The sequence below is a fragment of the Plectropomus leopardus genome, chromosome 14 (assembly GCF_008729295.1).
Source record: "Plectropomus leopardus isolate mb chromosome 14, YSFRI_Pleo_2.0, whole genome shotgun sequence".
In the NCBI taxonomy this organism is placed as follows: Eukaryota; Metazoa; Chordata; class Actinopteri; order Perciformes; family Serranidae; genus Plectropomus; species Plectropomus leopardus.
The window spans coordinates 25,263,798-25,281,844 of NC_056476.1; the positions used below are offsets into that span (position 1 = coordinate 25,263,798).

Sequence of the window (18,047 nt, forward strand, 5' to 3'; positions counted from 1 at the left end):
GTACAAATACACACATGAAACAGACAAAAGCCTCATAAGAGTACGAATTCCAGTCTCTTTACTCTTTGTCTGCTTACACACACAAACATGCACACATACACAGGCTGGTGCAAGCTGCCAGTATTATCAGAGTGAGTGGGGATAAGTGTGTGTGTGTGAGAGTGTGTGTGCGTGTGTGTGTGTGTGTGTGTCACAGAGAGATGGAGGAGGTGGGCAGCAGACCAAAGCCATCCATCTAGGGGAGCCAATGGTGAACAGCATAGGCTACAGGCTTCACAGCACCGAATTCACACTCCCACCCCACACACACACACACACACACACACACACACACACACATATACACAGTGTGGTGCCCTTGTGAGGGTTACAGCTCTCAGGGTGTTAAGATGGTGGAGCCCACAGCCATCAATCTTTACCCACCAGCCTTGTTTGACCTGCCCTCTGACACACGAACACACACACAGATATGGTACACATTCATGGGTGGACACCCGCACATAAAAAAAACCTTCCTCTTTCCAAACATACACACAGAAAACACACACCAACTTGCACAAATGGAATCTCTCTTCTCCTCTTTTGTGCTTTTCTTTGTGAGCTTCCCTCCTTCTTCTTCTCTCCATCTTCCTCACTCCCTCTCCATCTTTATCTCCCCCTCGCAGACACCTGCTACAGAATGCATCACGCTAACTGATTGGCGCCTCTAAAAATGATAGCAATCATGAGGCAGCCGATGAACAGCGGACTAAAAAGGGGAATGACCATTGATTTTCATTCTCATAGGCGTGAGTTATGGCGAGGCATTGTGCACAGGAGCTCTGACTGTAAGACAAAAGGATCGGGCCGAGACTACAATCTGAGATGTGGGCCAGTCAATAGTCTGAGCCAAAAAAAAAAACACTCATATGGAGGAGAGATACAGGGGAAGAGAGGGAGATAAGAGAAAGAGGAGAGGAGTCTAATAGTGTGAGTGCAGGCTATTTCAGTTTCAGTAGGACATGTCCATCTGTCCCCGAGCATGCTTCTGCTGCTCACTGTAGTTTCTAAATGGCTCCCATAATTGGTGATTGGAGAAAAATCCTGCCTAAAACTGCCTGTCGGTTGTTTGTTTCTTTGTTTGAGGGCAAATCAAACAGCAAAGTCTCTGCCAAGGCTGATCAGAAAATTATGAATGCAATACGTTAAAGCATGCTGCATTAAACGACGTAATTGGCTCCATGTGATGTTTAAATTGAAGCATCAGACTAGGCAAACTTCAAACCCCATAATGGATTCAAGGGATAGTTTCACAAGGAGGACATTGCTGCGCAGTGGCTGTAATTCAAAGTTGGAAGGGTGCAAATAAAGTCCAAAATAATAATAAGATGCAAATTCAAAATATATACAATGGCAAATGGATCATGGAATATAAACAGTTTAAAGGGGAACTACACCCATTTTCAAAATTCATACATGTAATTCCTATTGTCTAAGACAGTCCAAAACACAAAAGTTTTGGAAAAAAAACTCTCTCCCAAATTCTAAAGCTAGACTGCTAAACCTTAAATTTGTGATGTCATAGGGTATAAATTCTGGAGCTGCTCCAAAGACAATGAATGGTGAAAGAGGGTGTAGATACTGAGAGCAGCTAGGGAAACATGCTGAGTATATGGGAACAATTTCTGTTTCACAACTGAGAACACTACAAAAAAAGCTCATTTTGTTATAAAAAAGAAAACAAACATTCTGTGGGTTCATAAAATTCAGGCTCTCATTCACCGTCAGTGGAGCAGCTCCAGATTTTAGACTTGATGACATCAGACGTTTGAGACTTACTTCTTTGGTTTTTGGCTTTGGGATAGAGTAGCTCAGGTTCATAAATATTGATTGAACTTTCCTACGCCATGAAAGTAACATACTGGAAATCTTTATTTAGGTGGTGATGCCCTTTAATACTGGGGATCAGTTTAGGTGGATAGATATGTGCATTATCAATTCTTAGGTGAAATGAAGTGTAAGAGTATTTAACTGTAATGGAAGGAGTCTCTGTCTGTCCTTTGATTTTCTAAGCAATCGTTCATCTGATTGACTTCACTCTTGGTGGGTGTATTGCTAAGGACCGAAGAAAATGCAGTCTTGAGTGCGAGCTCTTTGAATCCACAGGGTATATTTATTATTGGTTATGTACACAATGGGTATTCTGGTGTGCTGAATCTGCTGGACCTCTATCAACTGTCAAACCACTGACAGGCATACTGGGTAGTGCTTGCTCTCCGTCACTCACTATAGTACACTCAAGAACAGATGAAGAAAGAGAGACCAAAGATGTTACATTGCAGCCTGCTCAAATATTTTGAACATGTGGGATGTAACTTTCAGAGTAAGAGCTACTGTTCCCAGAAATGGCCAGGCTTTGACTTCATTGTCAATGTTTGTCTGAGCTTTTGCACTGCTAAGGGACCCAACTACGTCATTGCGAAAGTATTGTTCGGGACACAAGGAAGCACAGTTTCGAGTGTGAAGTTGTTTTTAGATTCTAACTCCAGTGTGCTGCGCGAAAAGTATAAACTTTTACTTTATTCCACTGAAGCGCAATACAGAACATAGCTGCTATATAAGCTGAATGGTCTTGTTGAAGGCCATTGTTTGACAAACAGGAAAAAGCGGAGAAAGTGTGTGAGACAGTCAACAGCTATTTAATCATTATCATTTAAAAACAGATCTCTGTGTTATTTGGAGGCACGAAGAAGGCATGAAGTCCCCTGCCTGTATAAGAATAGTTAAATGAAAGAGCAACTTAATGAGCAACATCACTGGTAGGCCTCCACCAACCAGTCAGGTTGCAGACATGAGTGCAAACTGCAGTTCCAGGGTTTGAGGGTTGTTGAGGGCTGTCATAAATCGAGCCTTCATTTTCTCAGGAGGTCGTACTAGGTGGCAGAAATAATTATACAATGAAAGCGAGGCTTCTAGGGAACCAATCTAAACACTGCTGGTGTCATTATTCTATAGCTATCACATTGTGCAATTAACATTAACTTAATCGTGATAAGTAAAACATAAAATTACTTCCACTTTAACATTATACACCAAAGATTTTGATGCAATCCATGATGATCACATTAATGATGTTAATACTAGTTTGCCTACATTTGTATTAATTACTGTTTCATGAGAATATTAGGATTATCACAACTATGAGAAGGCCTTACAAGGCCTCTCAGGCTTCTGTTTGTGGTTTATTTGGACCCCATTATTAGACGTTCTGTAGTCCACAGACATAAAATCCATCAGTGTCTCCCACAGAATTAGTGTATGTGTGATGAAAGCAAACTTTTGTTTTCTGATTGTTTTGGTCTGCCACAAATGAATGTGTGGGTGACCCTGAACCATATCCTATCCCACAAATATGCACTGGAGACGACTGTGGATCAAAAGAAGAAATGTTCTTGCATCACTTGTACTGTGAGTGCCACGATTCCCCAGCAACACCTACCAGGCAGCGTTGCTGTGGGCGCTGTCGTCTAGGTGACAAAGCAGTTCCAGGGTTTGAGGGTTGTGGGCGGAGTCATCAGGTGACTCATGGCTTCCTGTCTCCCAATCAGAGGGCATCCGCCATACTGCCGCACAGGAAACCACCCTGCTGTCACTGGCTGGAGGGGGAAACACACACACAGTCATTCACAGATTGTTAGAGTGCAGTGTGTGTGTGTGTGTGTGTGTGTGTGTGTGTGTGTTTGCGTGGTAGACAGGCGCTAATGCGGTGACGTGGATACACTTTCCTCCAAATCCACATCACAAATGAGTTATTTTGGCACATCCACACCAGAGCCAGAGCTGCTAATTGGAACCAGTGGAGTAAATGTAGAATTGATACAGTAATTGGACTAAAAGTTTGAGGCTGGAGGGCATAACCAATCACAGAAAGAGAGAGAGAGAGAGAAAGAGAGAGGGAGAGGAAAAAACAGAGAGAGCAAAAGAGCCTAATTTCTTTTTGGTGTAGATATTGACAGTGTGTGGGCAGGCGTTGGGCTATGAAACACTGGCGTTAGGCCTATTTGTCAAATTAAAAAGCAGCGTGGTGCGAGTCCACAGGCTCTTGAGTGGTTTTAGACAACCTTGCACTTGGAGTAAGTGGGCAAGCAATCATCTTAAACAAAAGCCTTTTCTTGCTCACATATTAGAGTGCCGGTGGGAGGCGGTATGGAAGCGCTATATGAACGCACTTGTGTATGTGTGTTTATACATACATATTTGTGTGTGAGTGTGTGGTGTGCGGAGCAGTGCATAGTGGGCTGTCTGAGCTCCAGCCCAGTCCAGAGTGGCTGTCATCCTGTGAATTCAAGCATGTAGAACTCAGCTGACAGAGAGCGAGAGACAGAGGGGGGAAAATGTGAGAGAGCAAGGGAAGAAAGAGGCTGGTGGAGGATTTGGAGGGGGGAGACAATGACTACATCTCTCCCAGAAGGATCTACCCCTAGAGGCCTACAGTGCACTCTGCTCCCGTGTGATGGAATCTAAGCCACTGGCAAAAATGTCGTCACTGTCAAGATCTCTTACACAAACATAGCAAAAGTGGCACGTAGCAATTCTAAAAATCAAAAGCATGCATCGCCTAGAGTGTATGGCCATATCCACAAAGGGATTGCGCTGCTTTTGCGGTTGCTAACCCTGTGCAAATGAGAGGAAAAGTTAGGGTGCAATCCACAAAGCAAGCAAAACTGCACTGCCAAGCAAACAGTGTCCTGGGTGCACCTGTCTCATTTGCATGTATGTAAGTTAGGAATAAAATTGCCCCTGTCCTATGTAAATAAGCCTTGTTGCAAGTACCATCTAATTCAAAAAGACCAGTGCTAATTGCCACAGGCAGTTACAGTCATGCTATTTCTCTCTCTTCAAAGCTCATGAGCTTTGATTAATATTGATTTGATATTGAGTGATATTATGGGCAAAATATACAGTCAGAAGGGGAATCAAGTGGGTTTTAAGCTTATATCGGATTTTCTACTGTATAAACGTGGGAACTGTGTGTAACAGCCGACCTGTATGGATGTGAAGTAGAATACAGAATATTCATTACAATCAAACCTGGCCAATCCTCTTAATGAAGCAACTGTATGTAAAAGCGCATGGCCTATGTCTTATTTTGGAGACACATGTAGAGTGTCAGCTGCTGTGAGATGCTGGAGCCAGTTGCAACACACAGCCAACTGTGGGCAACAAACAAAACCGACACTTTCTGCAAAATTTTGTGATTTTCATTATGAACCAATCTGTGTTCTAAAATAAGGAGAAAAGTATGGAACACTGGGAAAAGATCCACTTACACAATTAAATGCAAGAGGAGGGCAAATTGCACTCTTTTGGGCGTGTTCACGCTGGCATATAATAAGTGCAAATTCTTTTTTGTGTAGGGTGCTTAAATGGCATAGATTGCCAGTGCTAATTCGGTGCAAATCATGGTGCTATTAGGGGGCGCCAATCCATATATATATATATATATATATATGAAATAATATTTTTAGCTGATTTTAGCTTATATACTATACATGCACTATGGTGCAAATATGCTTAAGTTATCTTAATTAGTGTATCATCACCAAAAATGTTTTGCTGAATAAATATCTTGGTTACAATTTTTCAGTAAAAAATTGTAACCAAGTATTCAGTATTCAAACTTAATTCATCCTTAAAGGTCCTGAAACCTAAAAAGTCTGGGTGATGGCACCCTGCATGAACTTAAAACTTTCTACCTGTGCTTTTTTTCCTGAAGTACGCAGGGCTCACTGGGAACAAGCTGATGACTTCTGTGCACCAGTCCGCTTTTATCAAAATTTGAAATCTATGACATCTGTGGGGTTGTGTGCTCATGTTGCCAGGTCACTGTCACACAGTCATGATGAAGCTGATTAGCGAGTGTTGAATTCTTGCAACTTTGAGATTGTTTATCTCGTTATGACTATTTAAGGAAAACTTTTGAAACCATTTTTTTCAGGGACTTTAACAACATGTAATTATTCACTTATTTATTTATTTAATTATGTTAGATGTTATGTATAGAAAGGAGCAATATTTATAGTTATCGGGTAGTTTAAACTGTTGCATACTGACACCAGTATGATGCTCAAAAATTGATTAAGAACTATATATGATTTAATTGCAGATAGCAATAAAAAAAACAAAATGATTGTGGTTAATTGTTTGTCCAGCACCCCGAAAGACTGCTGGGAAACCAACAATAAAAGACAGTTTGCAGAAACACAGTAAATGCAAACCAACCTCTACAAACACAAAAAATCTTCATTGGCATATTTCATATCAAATGATTTGATGCTGTTTCAAGTAGTTGAAAAGCCTTGCTGTATCACACTGTTTGAAGGGCTGACCCTGAAAGTCGAAGATTGGAATTAACACTCAGAGACCCCTCAGTCACCTAAGATTCCTCAAGTTGAGCATTAGTTTTTTTCAGTATTTCATTTTTAAAGACATGATGCCATTTGAGACAGCTGAAAAGTGTGGCTTTGTAGGAGGAGGAGTCAGTCACTGTCCAGTGCACATCTGGGGACATCTCTGTCTCCAAACAAAACTGCAGAGTCAGCACTCTTTGCTTTCAGGCTGCACACCGGTACAGGCAGGTTTGGACACAGATCCTGGGGGAGTCTAAATGAGATGGGAGCAGCTGCCCAAAGAAGAGAGGCTTTGCCTGGTCAGGCTCAAAGATACTTGTGTTTACTTTACAGCTCACAGCAACTTAAAACTGAACGGACTCTCACTTTTGTTTGATATCTAGAGTTAACAAAAAATGCTGCACATTTCCAATCCGCCATTAGAGGAATTAGTATGCATTAGCGTGGAGGAATTACTTGGCTTGTTATATTACGCAAACGTTGCTGTCACCTGAAACGTCCTGCTGAACCACATTCAAACTCTCAAACTCAAAGCTCAAATATTTGTATTGAACAGCCGAATCTGATTCGACTGACATAATTCAGGTACAGCCTTAATTGTTGTTGTCTGATGCAATAAAAATAAATTTATTCTTAACAAAATGTAAAGTTAAGTGTTTCCAGTATGTTGTAGTGCCATTTTAAAAACTATTAAGCATATTTTGTTGATTATTTGGATAATATCATGAATCTCAGTTATTTTGGAAGGGATAATCGCAACATAAAATTTTCATATTGTGACATGGCTAGTATGTCTTAATTATACAACAAAGATGTGCACTTTTATCTTGTCAAGTTTTCAATAATTGGGATAAATCTCTTACAAATGTAAAAACTGAGAGGGTTATAGAGTTTGTAAATCATGATTGTTAATTGGTGCTTGAAGCTGTTTCTTCCTGTTACCACAGCTGGACAAAAGCTGAAGTATAAAATGTTAAAGTGAATGCCGTGTATCAAAATGAGAATGCAAGGATGACATGTCTCAGCTAAACCAAATTGCAAAGTCGTTCCTTTTGGCTATAGCAGGTTTTACTGCCTTCGTCTGTACTATTATTAATATTATTATATAACATAAAAGCGCAGATGATGTGACCTTCAAAGCTTTTCTCTGGCCTGCCAGTGACTTTGCAGCTGCGGCCGTTATCCCTCATGTGGGTCATCATGTCCACACATTAGTATTGATTCTATCAGAGTCTGAACATGACTTCTAACACAGTTGCTGCTGTCGGACGTGTGCAGACAGACTGGCTGTTATTGATCACCTGTTAAAGACCAATTACATGTTATGACTCTCAACTAAACTGCATGAGGTATTTAGATGGAAGAGACAAACAGAGGGAGAAAAGAATAGGAAGATATGCATAAAGAAACAAAGACAGAGAAACAGAAAGAAAGAAAATGCATAAAGAGGCAGTGAATGGAGCCAGAGACAGAAGGAAACAGTAGGACTCACTTTTGTTATAGCAGGTGGTAAGCACAGCCTTATCTGCAGGACTGGCGCCAATGTGCCATATCTCCCCAGCTTGGTGCAGAAGGACATTCTTATTAATGATGTTATTCTCATCATCAAAGTCAATGATGTGGATCTGCAAGAAAAGCAGAGACAGAGAGGAGAGATGTGTTGAGGATGAAGCTGGAGTTAAAACACTGCCTGCACCTCCCTCCCTCCCCACACACACACACACACACACACGCCTCAGTTCAAAGCTCCACTCGCTCCTCTGATTCCCCCGCAAAAGAAGAAGGTTCCTCTTTTTAATATGACAGTAAATGTAATTTCAAGGCAGGCATCTCTTTGGTTCTTTTTTTCCCCCCGTCAACTTCATACGGCTGAGGACTTTTCATCTTGATTTGGCCTTTAAAGCGGTGATTAAGACACTTTAAGAAGCCATGTTGGATTCATGGGAGTTCTGCTCATGACATGTCGAAGGAGTCGGAGGGAAAGGTACAACAAAAAGGAAATCGATAAAACTCATTCCATCCTTTTTTTGAGACAAATGGCCCTGCTAAAAGGGGCTGGGGATGAGGTGCATTATCCAAGAGAGCGTTTCTGTGAAAAGGCTTTAATTGTGCAGTTTTAAAAAAGACATTCTGTTGCAGCTGATGATCATTTAGCTGCAGCGAAGCGTACTCTAATTTCACAGGTCTAGGTTTGATCTGCATAGTGTGCAACTTATTGGTTGAATGAAGTACGACAGTCATGAGTATGGCAAAAGCAGTATAGAAAACACATTTTTACTTCAGTGCTAGAAGAATGTAACTTTGTTTCGGTCTTAAAGTACAGTTCAAGGGAAAAAAAAGATACAAATATCGAGTGAAAATCCCAAATGCTGTATTCTCAGTGGTGTTAACATGTTGGAAAGGTCAACAAAGATAGTGTAGAAAATTTGAGCTGCACCTTGCATCAGAAAGGTTATTAAAGTTACTCTCAGTGGAGAACATGGTGTTCCTGATTGTCCGTGATGGATTTCTTTGTGATTCAAACTGGTAAATGCAATAAGGAACCTTCTTGCTATTTAATTCAAAGGGACTTAGATCAAACATGTCATCCACTTTAGCTGAAAACCTTTCTTTCATATTTGTTGAAGAAAATGTAGCTGCTTGGCCAGTCAAGGAAGTTATGGATTTAATTTTTTTGCTTGATTTGTTGTTGTTTTCTGAAGTTTGGACAGGTTGTCTGTGTGACCTTAAAGGATTTGGGAAGGTTGATGAGCATTCTGGGCCCATCTAAGATCAGGGAACTGGAGTGATAAAACTCCAAATCTAGGATTTAAGTCAGGTTCAGTTAGGTGTGTTTTAGGACACAATCTCATCTATTTCTTCTTCTTTTTCTATTTCTTCCTTTCTGGTATTCTTAAAGACACATTTAATTCAGGGTTTATCAATTAATGTCTAACAGCAAAAACTATGGTCTTTGTGCAAAGTTTTAGACCTAGATGCACAAATGTGTGTGCAAATATTGTGCAGGCTTACACATATTTGTATATACCTCATTTTGTCATGCTGATACACATTTGTTTGTTTCTCAAAAATCACTAAATAAACAATATAAAAAATACTCAAAAATATCAGAGCATGTTATTTGTTGTTGATGTTTTACCTGAAAACTTTTATTTCATAATTGTTGTAAAACATACTGCTGGTTGGCCAGTCATAGAAGTTATCGAATTAATTAAAACATTTGTTCAAACAACAGGAGTGCAATGTATTTTGTAATTAAGTGTTTTTGCATTTTTTAAACAGACATTTGGGAGATACTCTTCTTTCTTTCTAGAGTGTTCAGAGCTTGAGCCAGAGGGCTATTTGCTTAGCAGCTCTAAAGCTAACTGATTAACTACTGATTTACTTTTCAATCTGTCAATCAAAACAGAAATGTAAAAATATAGTTTTAGGGGACGTTCCTGGGATTTTTAAATTTTTTTTTACGTCTTTGGAGATAGCTGCTATAGCTCTTCTTTCTGTCTTTATGCCAAGCAAGGCCAACTGTGTCCAAACTTTGGCTCCATACCCTTTCTCCACCAATATTAGTGTGTTAATGCAGGTCCTTTGAAAGTAGAAAATCTATCCAAAAACAGGCAACAGAGTCCATCCCCATTGCCGGTAAATGCAGTTGTGTACACAGTTCTGCAAAGGACAAGCCTTTCTGTTATTTATTTTATTTTTTTCTGGTGTGTCATGCTGGACCTCCCGAACACACCGATAAACTGGCTAGTAAAAAGTAGAAAGCAGCATGGAGGCCAATGAAATTTTTTTTATTTTTTTATTTTTACATCTCTTCATATCTCTTAGTTATTCAATCTCTCTTTCAAACTCAGTGCTAACTTATTTGGAACAATGTTCGAGCCCTGCCTGGATAAACATGGACAGCATTTTGTGGTGGCTTGTCATTGCATGGTGCAGTAAGAGGGGCAAAAATGAGCTCGTCCACCAGAGAGTTGTATTTCCATCACTGCTGATCGGAGCTGCAGCCCATAAATACCCATGACTGCAGAGTCATTTGTCCCCGGAATGAATGCTGATTTTAACCTTTCTTATTAAAGGCCAAATGTTAGTGGGTTTTTTGTCCAGTGGGATAAGGGCTTTACTCACAGACATGAGTGTGTAAAGTATCAATCTTCTCATCTAATTTGCAAGAAAAATATATTATATATGATATAAAAACATAATATATAATAGGTTTATTTCCCAAAATGAAAAACATTTCCTTTAAGATACATCTTAAAACAGATTTTTCCCTCAACCCATCAAATATCAAATCCCACAGATGTGTTGGAATTTCTGATGTGCTCTTTGTGTATGAGGTTTGCATTTTTTAAATATAATACAGTGAAGCTGCAGGCAAATTATAACAAGGGTGGAGAGTATTTGTTTCCAGTTTTATTGCATCCCTTTTGAATCAAGCAGAATAACTTATGTTGAAACCTTGAAGTACACAGCACAAATACTATGTGGAATAAACAGGAATTCAATTTTTGCATAAGCTGAAATCTTTTGTGCTAGCTTGTGAGCACAAACAATGCTTATTATACACTGGTTATTCCAAAAAAAAGGCTGTAAAAGGGCTAGCTGGGGCTTGGTTATATAGAGAAAATCTCAATATCTATATTGCGATGATATTGTAGGTTTAACTGTAAGTACTTTCACAATTTATTTACACAATGAGGTTTTTAATAAATAATCATCAGTAATGTAGATATAACGACTAACTGGGAAAAGGCAAATAACAGAATGGCTAGAACAGTCTGGTAAGTTCAGAAAATCACTTTACTGTGATGCAGAAAATAGGAAAATACAAACCTGATGACATTATGATATGCAAACTCTAAGATGATATCTTCTCTCATAATATATTGCCCATCCCTAGGGCTGGCTATCAACTTAAATACTATTTAAACTGTCAGATGAGACATAGAATGCTTGCTGAAACTAATAGTCCTCTTTTCTTGCTCCTTGATTTGATGTTTTTTTTTATATAAAAATTTAGACTGCATTTTACACAGACAAAGATCTTGTACAGATGCTTGTATTCAAACTAGGTATGCACAATAATATTTGCACATCATCAACATCTACCAACACTGGCTTTAAAATGAAATACTGGAATCAGTCAACATGCTGATTTCTGTTGATATCACAAACCAATATTTATTTTATTTTATTTTATTTATTGACAAAGTGACAGCAACGCTAAGCTAAAGTGTTTTTCTCATTTTGCACAATTAATGAATATTACATACACTGAAAAGCATTGTATTTCATGTCTCCATCTGCTGGTGGGCCATCATGGTAAGAGTATGCATAACATGATGCTAATTCCACGACAGAAAAGACTCGATCACTAAAAAAAGGTGGGGAAAATAAAGTGGATATATCGATATCAATATCAGTCATTTGTAAATTGAGTTGTTATACATCAGCATATCGGATTAACAGTTACACCTGAGCTACTATACATCAATAGACTCATACCTACAAGACTCACACTTAGTTTCCCTGACCTGGTGTAATGCTGAGGCCTCGTCGGCTCTTGAAAACGCATCAACAGCTGTCTAGACTTTACTGCACACAAGTTCAACAAACAAGCTAAACTTTTATCCATAAGAACTTAATGGAAACTCCTCCTTACCAAGTTCTTTTCATTAGATGGAAATCTATTCTATGAGGGCCCTCAACTGAATGCAGTTCAGGGCCTACAATGCAGTAAAACAGTGAGGGTCTCAAGGTTTGATCAGACAATTAATGGCGGTTTCTCCCATAAGAGAGACACTTACAGCACCTTGGGGGACCGTTAATGGGGTTGCACTGGACAATAACTCCTGCTAGGCACTTCCACTCCCCTTCCCTGTACTACTTTTACAGGCTGAAAAAGAGGATGAAAGGAGGGGGCGTGAGGAGGAGGAGGAGAATAGCATCGTAGCAGCAGCATCCTTCAGCCTCCTCAAAGTCAGCTAGGCGGCTATTAACCTTGGGTTGGACTGCATCGAGCAAAAAATTATTACGCAAAGTTATAATTTTATGGTGGTGGGGGAGCGGTACAAATAAATTCAGGCTGGCGGGACAGGGTAATTGGAGGGCCTGGTAATAGGGTCCCCCCGAATGAACCCAGGTGTGAGGGGAGAGAGAAGTTCCAGCCCTCCTCCCCCAGGTGATTTATCCCTCATTCTTCCAGGCCTGGGGAGTGACTCATAGCCTTCAGCCACTTGGGCACCCAGCCCAGCACTTTTAATTATGTGCCGATGGTGGGAGGAATCGAGGCAGGGAAGGGGAGAGGAGGGAGATTGGGAAGAGGGGGTAAGGGAGGGATAAAGCCAAGCTGGCTCGTGGCCCCCCACTTCAGGGGCCTCTCCGCTAAAGCTCTTTAGCCGCACAGATGACAGTAAGCGGGGCGGAGGAGTAGCGAGCGGGTGAGAGGTGCCAAGCTCGGCCGCTTTATCTCGTTAGCAGCCTTAAATGCCATGCCGACGTGCCCTCCTATTTGTCATTCCAGCTATTGGTCTCTGAGGGATTTGAGAGGTGCTCTGCGAGTTAAGAGAGACATTTCCACCCTGCATTATGCTTAATGGGAGGTGGAGAGGCCAGCAGGCTTATGGATACAGCAGAAGCCATCAGGGCTGAAATGCCCATCGAAAAAAGATTTTTCACATTGCAAGTTCAAACTGAGACGAACTGAGCTAACCAACGTTGGCCGGCAAACTTATGCAGAGTGGAAAAGACAATGAGCTTCATGAATAAAACGGGCTGCACCGACTGAACCTGAGGTTCAAATGCAGGGTCATCTCAAAGAATAAAACCTAAAAGATGAATAATGATCCCTATTAGATTTTATGGCTTTGGATGCTCTTTAACATAATAATGTCAGAAAACAAATCACAAGTCAGTGAAGTATACTTTTAACAGTTTAACAACAACGGTTTGAATTCTGTTTGCTTTCAAAGTTGATAACTTGAGTAAAACAACATGCAATAAATGACAAATAAGCTATCAGCAAAAAGTAATGGAAATCCATTGAAACTAAAGGCCTTATACTGAGTAAATCTTGCAGATTCTTTACATACCACACTGTGCTGGACCAATCTATTAATTAAAAAAAAATGCATGAATGCATGATGAATCGTAACCCTACAATAAAGCATGACGAAAATATGGGTGCAACTTCCATGATCACATTGCACAAATGCTGCAAAAGAAAAAACATTTTTGCCGAAGAGATGTGCCTCCTTTAAAAAACCTGCAGATTACACTTTCGCAATGACCCATGTATTTTGGGCTCTCTCATAATCTATTACATATGGTTGGTTTGTAAAATTTTTCAAACAAAGAGTGTCATACATTATGTCATCCAACCAGATCTGAAGGAAACAAGGGAAACAAAAAGGGAAAAAGTCTTATACCTTTTTCGGGTGGTCACAGTACAAGCCTGCTTTTACAGCCAATGACAGTGAAAGAATTCAGTGTCATATTCGGGATATGGTGTTTACATGAGCACATAGAAATCAGGTTATTATTATTGCCTGTATACAGTACATCCCAGTTTCTTTGGGAGTAGTCCAGCAAGCATATTGAGGTCTCTCATAAACTGAATATGGCGTTTAAATGCTCAAAAACATAAACTGGATAATCTAAAACCCAACTCATAAACGGTTTACTCATGGCCATGTTAACGCACTGATTGATATATAAAAAGAACTTGATACAGTGGAGACAGACCCTGTTAATTCCTATGAAAGTGGCTAATTGGTGCACGAAGCCAAAAAAGTTCGACTTCATGGGTATAAAATTACCAGCATCTTCTTGCATCAATGAGAGAGCAAGTATACAAAAACTTCCAATGGCTGAGCTGCCTACTTCCAGTTTAGCCCTATGCCAACTTGAAAAGGAATAGCACAATTATATTGTGAGGGAGGGAAATGAGTCATTTCACAGGTGGTGTGATACGCAAAAAATTGTATTAGAAGATTTAAAAAAATGTCTCTTTCACAGTGTAAGTCTATGGGAAAAAGTCCGTTTGGCCACATGGCATCATGTGATGGACCTTGAAGTTGTAATTCGATTAGTAGAGATAGTGGCACACAATTTGGTACACCAAAATAACAAACAACTTCCTATGATTTGCACCACCTCTAAATAAAAAATCCCACTTGTACACCATGCACTCTGCAGTGGGCCCCAAAATGCGAGAATTTCCAATATGGTCAGGGCTCTGCTTGCACTCATCAGCCTGCTGCCATTAAATTAGAGACCACTGACTACATTAAGTAGAACCAGAATCCAAATTAAATACAAAAATAAGAATCTTAACTAGTAGGAGGAGTAGTACCCCACTTACAGTGCAATCTACTTTCTTCTACTTTCATCTAAAACATCACAAAAATGCAGTTTACCATGGCCTTAAAGCAAACGGACGAACGAATAAATGAGCAATAAGCATGTTTATCATCACATAAATCTAATGACCGTACTACGATTAGATTACCACTACTATTGAAGAATAGCCACTGGTTTTCTTGTGTTTCAGCTCTGCTCTCTTATGCCAGAATGGAGGAAAGTGTTAGGAGGAGTATATTAAGCTACTGACAGAGTGTAATAAGAAATCACACAGATCGACTGGGATGCATTGTCACCATTCCCAACAAGCTCTGTATTAGACTCGCTACACAAGACTTGGATTGAACTACGTCTGTATTCAGTGCCAGACCGTTTTCACACTGAAGTCTGCCAGAAAATAGGCTCGTTTTCTTTTTCAAGGCAGAAATATATCTCTGTGTCTATCTCTCTTTGTGTCTCTCTCTCACACACACACTCTCTCTCTTTCTCAGAGAGCTAATTATTTCTCCCCCGTTTAGAGCCAACTGTTTCTATCATCTGTCTCTATAATGACCTCTGCAAGATGTGCATGCATGCACACACACCCCTCTCTCTCACTTCTCCTCCAGCAAACACGCTCACAGCACCCAAAAAAAACCCCCTGACCAACACTCAGACATACAGAGAAACCATACACACATCATGGATGCACATGCAACAGATCTGACTACATTTAAGGACAGCAAAGCTTTTGCAGCTTATGTGTGAGGGCTCGACTGAGGTTGTCTGTCTTATGTCTGTGCTCCCAAAATAGAGCTGAAACAACTAGATACATTGATTTTCCACTGATAAAAAAGATGATGAATCACTTATCACCTAAACAATTAGTCAGCTGACAGAAAATTAATTCACATTTTAATTAATATCAATTTATTCAAGAAAAAAAAAAAAACATTCACTGGTTTCAGCTTCTCAAATATGAGAATTTACAGCCTGTTCCTGTCTTTTATTATGGCCACACTTTTCACTGTTTTCGAATATTTCATAGAGTGAACAATTAAGTTAGAAAACGACAGCAGTTCAATCATTTTATCAAGAAAAAGAATTCCCCATTTGAGATGCTGGTTTTACATTCTCAAATGTGAACTGTTGCCTGAAAAAAAACAGATAATGTTAACTTTGGCCATGAGAAACTATGATGGGCATTTTGTAATATATCCTGACATTTTGTGAAAAACAATTAATTCACTTAAAGCTATAACTAATGATCACTGTGCTTATTTACTATTCGGTTGATTTCCCCTTAGAATTAATTGTTTGGTTCATAAAATGTCAGAATATAGCTGCAAAAAATAATCACAAGAAAGAATCCCAAGGTAACAGTGTTTCGTCCTGCTTAGATATTCCATTAAGAATAATGCAAATCAGAGCAAAGCAGGATATCTTCACATCTGAGGGGAAACTCTGGTATTTTTCAACCTGGATCCCATTTTTGCCATGTTATGTGTCTAAGTGACTAATAGAGACAACAATTTAACATTGAACAAGAGGGCTGCAGCAACAAAGCTGCAATGTAACCACTCTGGGCAGCTTATACATGTTTGACACTATTACAGAAAGGATCCCTACAGAGAAATGTAACATTTTTCTTTACATTTTGCTTGATCCAGTTTATTTGTAAGTGTGTGTGACAGAGTCTCACTCAAAGAGAAGTCTTTTTCTGAAATGCTGCTGACTTTTTCACATTTTTCAAAATTCAGTTGAATATCCAGCCATGACACTAAGAATCTTTTAGATAACACTAAGTTTGGCTTTCTGTACGCCAACACAACAGATCCTTCCAGGCACTTCAACTCTCACTTATGCTTTCATTGTTGTCTTCCTGCAACAGGTCACCTCTTGCAAGATTTCAGAAAGAAACTTCTCCTTGAGCAAGACAACAAACAGACCGGGAAGGTAAAGAAAACCTTTATCAGACATACATCAACGATGCATAATTGACCCTAGTGGTAACATTCGAGCCTGTTTTGAGGCTGCTGGCTGTAGCGCTCTCACTAAATATATTGGATCAATTTCAAAAATTGTTACCTTCATTAGCCACTTAAACATGGAAAAACAGGGTCCAGGTTGAAAATAGCAAAGTTTCCCTTTAAGAGTTGAGAAGCAACAAATATTCTGCATTGTTTCATAACAAAAAATCAATTATCAAAATTGTTGGAAATAACCTTTCACTGTTTACACTCTAATTGTTTCAACACTAAATTGATTAAGCAAAAATGTTATTGTCAGACTAATTAATAATTAAACTATTCTATTCCCAAGACTTGAATCAAAAGCACACACACATAAACACTCCACAAAGACAATCCCTCTATCAAACCAAAGAAAAATACAACAGAATATGTGTTATCTATTTTCCTATCAAAAGATAAAGAACTATTCAAGACCAAATATGCACTTAATGGCAGCCTTGGCAGGTGTTGCTTTAGGACTGGCAATGAATAGTATGAATGGAGAAAGAAAATGAATGAGCTTCAGTTTACCCGCAATACAAGGTTACAGAAAAAAATGCCCATTTGTAAATACTATACTTGTTAATTATTCTTTTTAGTTTAGGTGGTTGGTTTTAATGCTGAGTCAAGGTTTTTCATTTATTCGGTATTTGAATATTTAACATTTATTTGTCAATATGAACCTTCTTAAGCACTTTGTTTTTAAATCTTTTTTCTTGTAGAGGTAACCACAACGGGCCACTCTTTGCAATTATTCAAACTTCATATGCTTTTTAGTCCGTGAAACTTAGATCTCAAATATGAGGAATTCCTTTAGGAATAAAATATTCTTAAGGCAGGAGGGAGTGGACTGTTGTCTTTCTGTGCACTTTGGCAATTTGGGTCTATTCAAGCAGCTGTAAGCACTTTCTCCTAATTGCAGGATTAAGCTGTATTGTATGACAACACCCTAACAGAACGTAGCTCATCCTTTCTGCACTTAAATCCTGACTGCCTAAAGAAAAAAGTCAAAGGTGACCACAAATAAATCTCCTGACTGAAACTACAGCTGTCAGGTCTTCGGTCAAGGTCTTAGGTTTTATGCCAAAATTCAGTGTTTAACTCCAAACTTCCTCCAGCTCAGTGATGGTTAGGAGTTTTTTATTTATTTATTTAATTGGCCCCTCCAACTGCATGTCATCATGTTGGCCCGCATCATACTCTTCTGCAGAAACCTAAGAGTCATCTTTGACTCTCATCTGAATTTTAAAAGTGAAACGCGATGCAAGAGGTTATTTGGTCGTGCTTTTATCATTTAACAGAG

At 39.3% G+C, this 18,047-nt stretch overlaps 1 protein-coding gene across 1 annotated transcript in view; it reads right to left on the bottom strand.

Annotated features, from left to right (window-relative positions):
- The window catches only part of eipr1 (EARP complex and GARP complex interacting protein 1), a 69,662-nt gene that overhangs the window by 48,661 nt on the left and 2,954 nt on the right, over positions 1-18,047 (bottom strand). Inside the window, exons 3-4 of the mRNA XM_042500795.1 lie at positions 7,882-8,014; positions 3,479-3,635 (exon numbers count right to left, since the gene is read on the bottom strand). Coding sequence (XP_042356729.1) covers positions 3,479-3,635; positions 7,882-8,014 — 290 coding nt within the window. The remainder of the gene's footprint in view (positions 1-3,478; positions 3,636-7,881; positions 8,015-18,047) is intronic.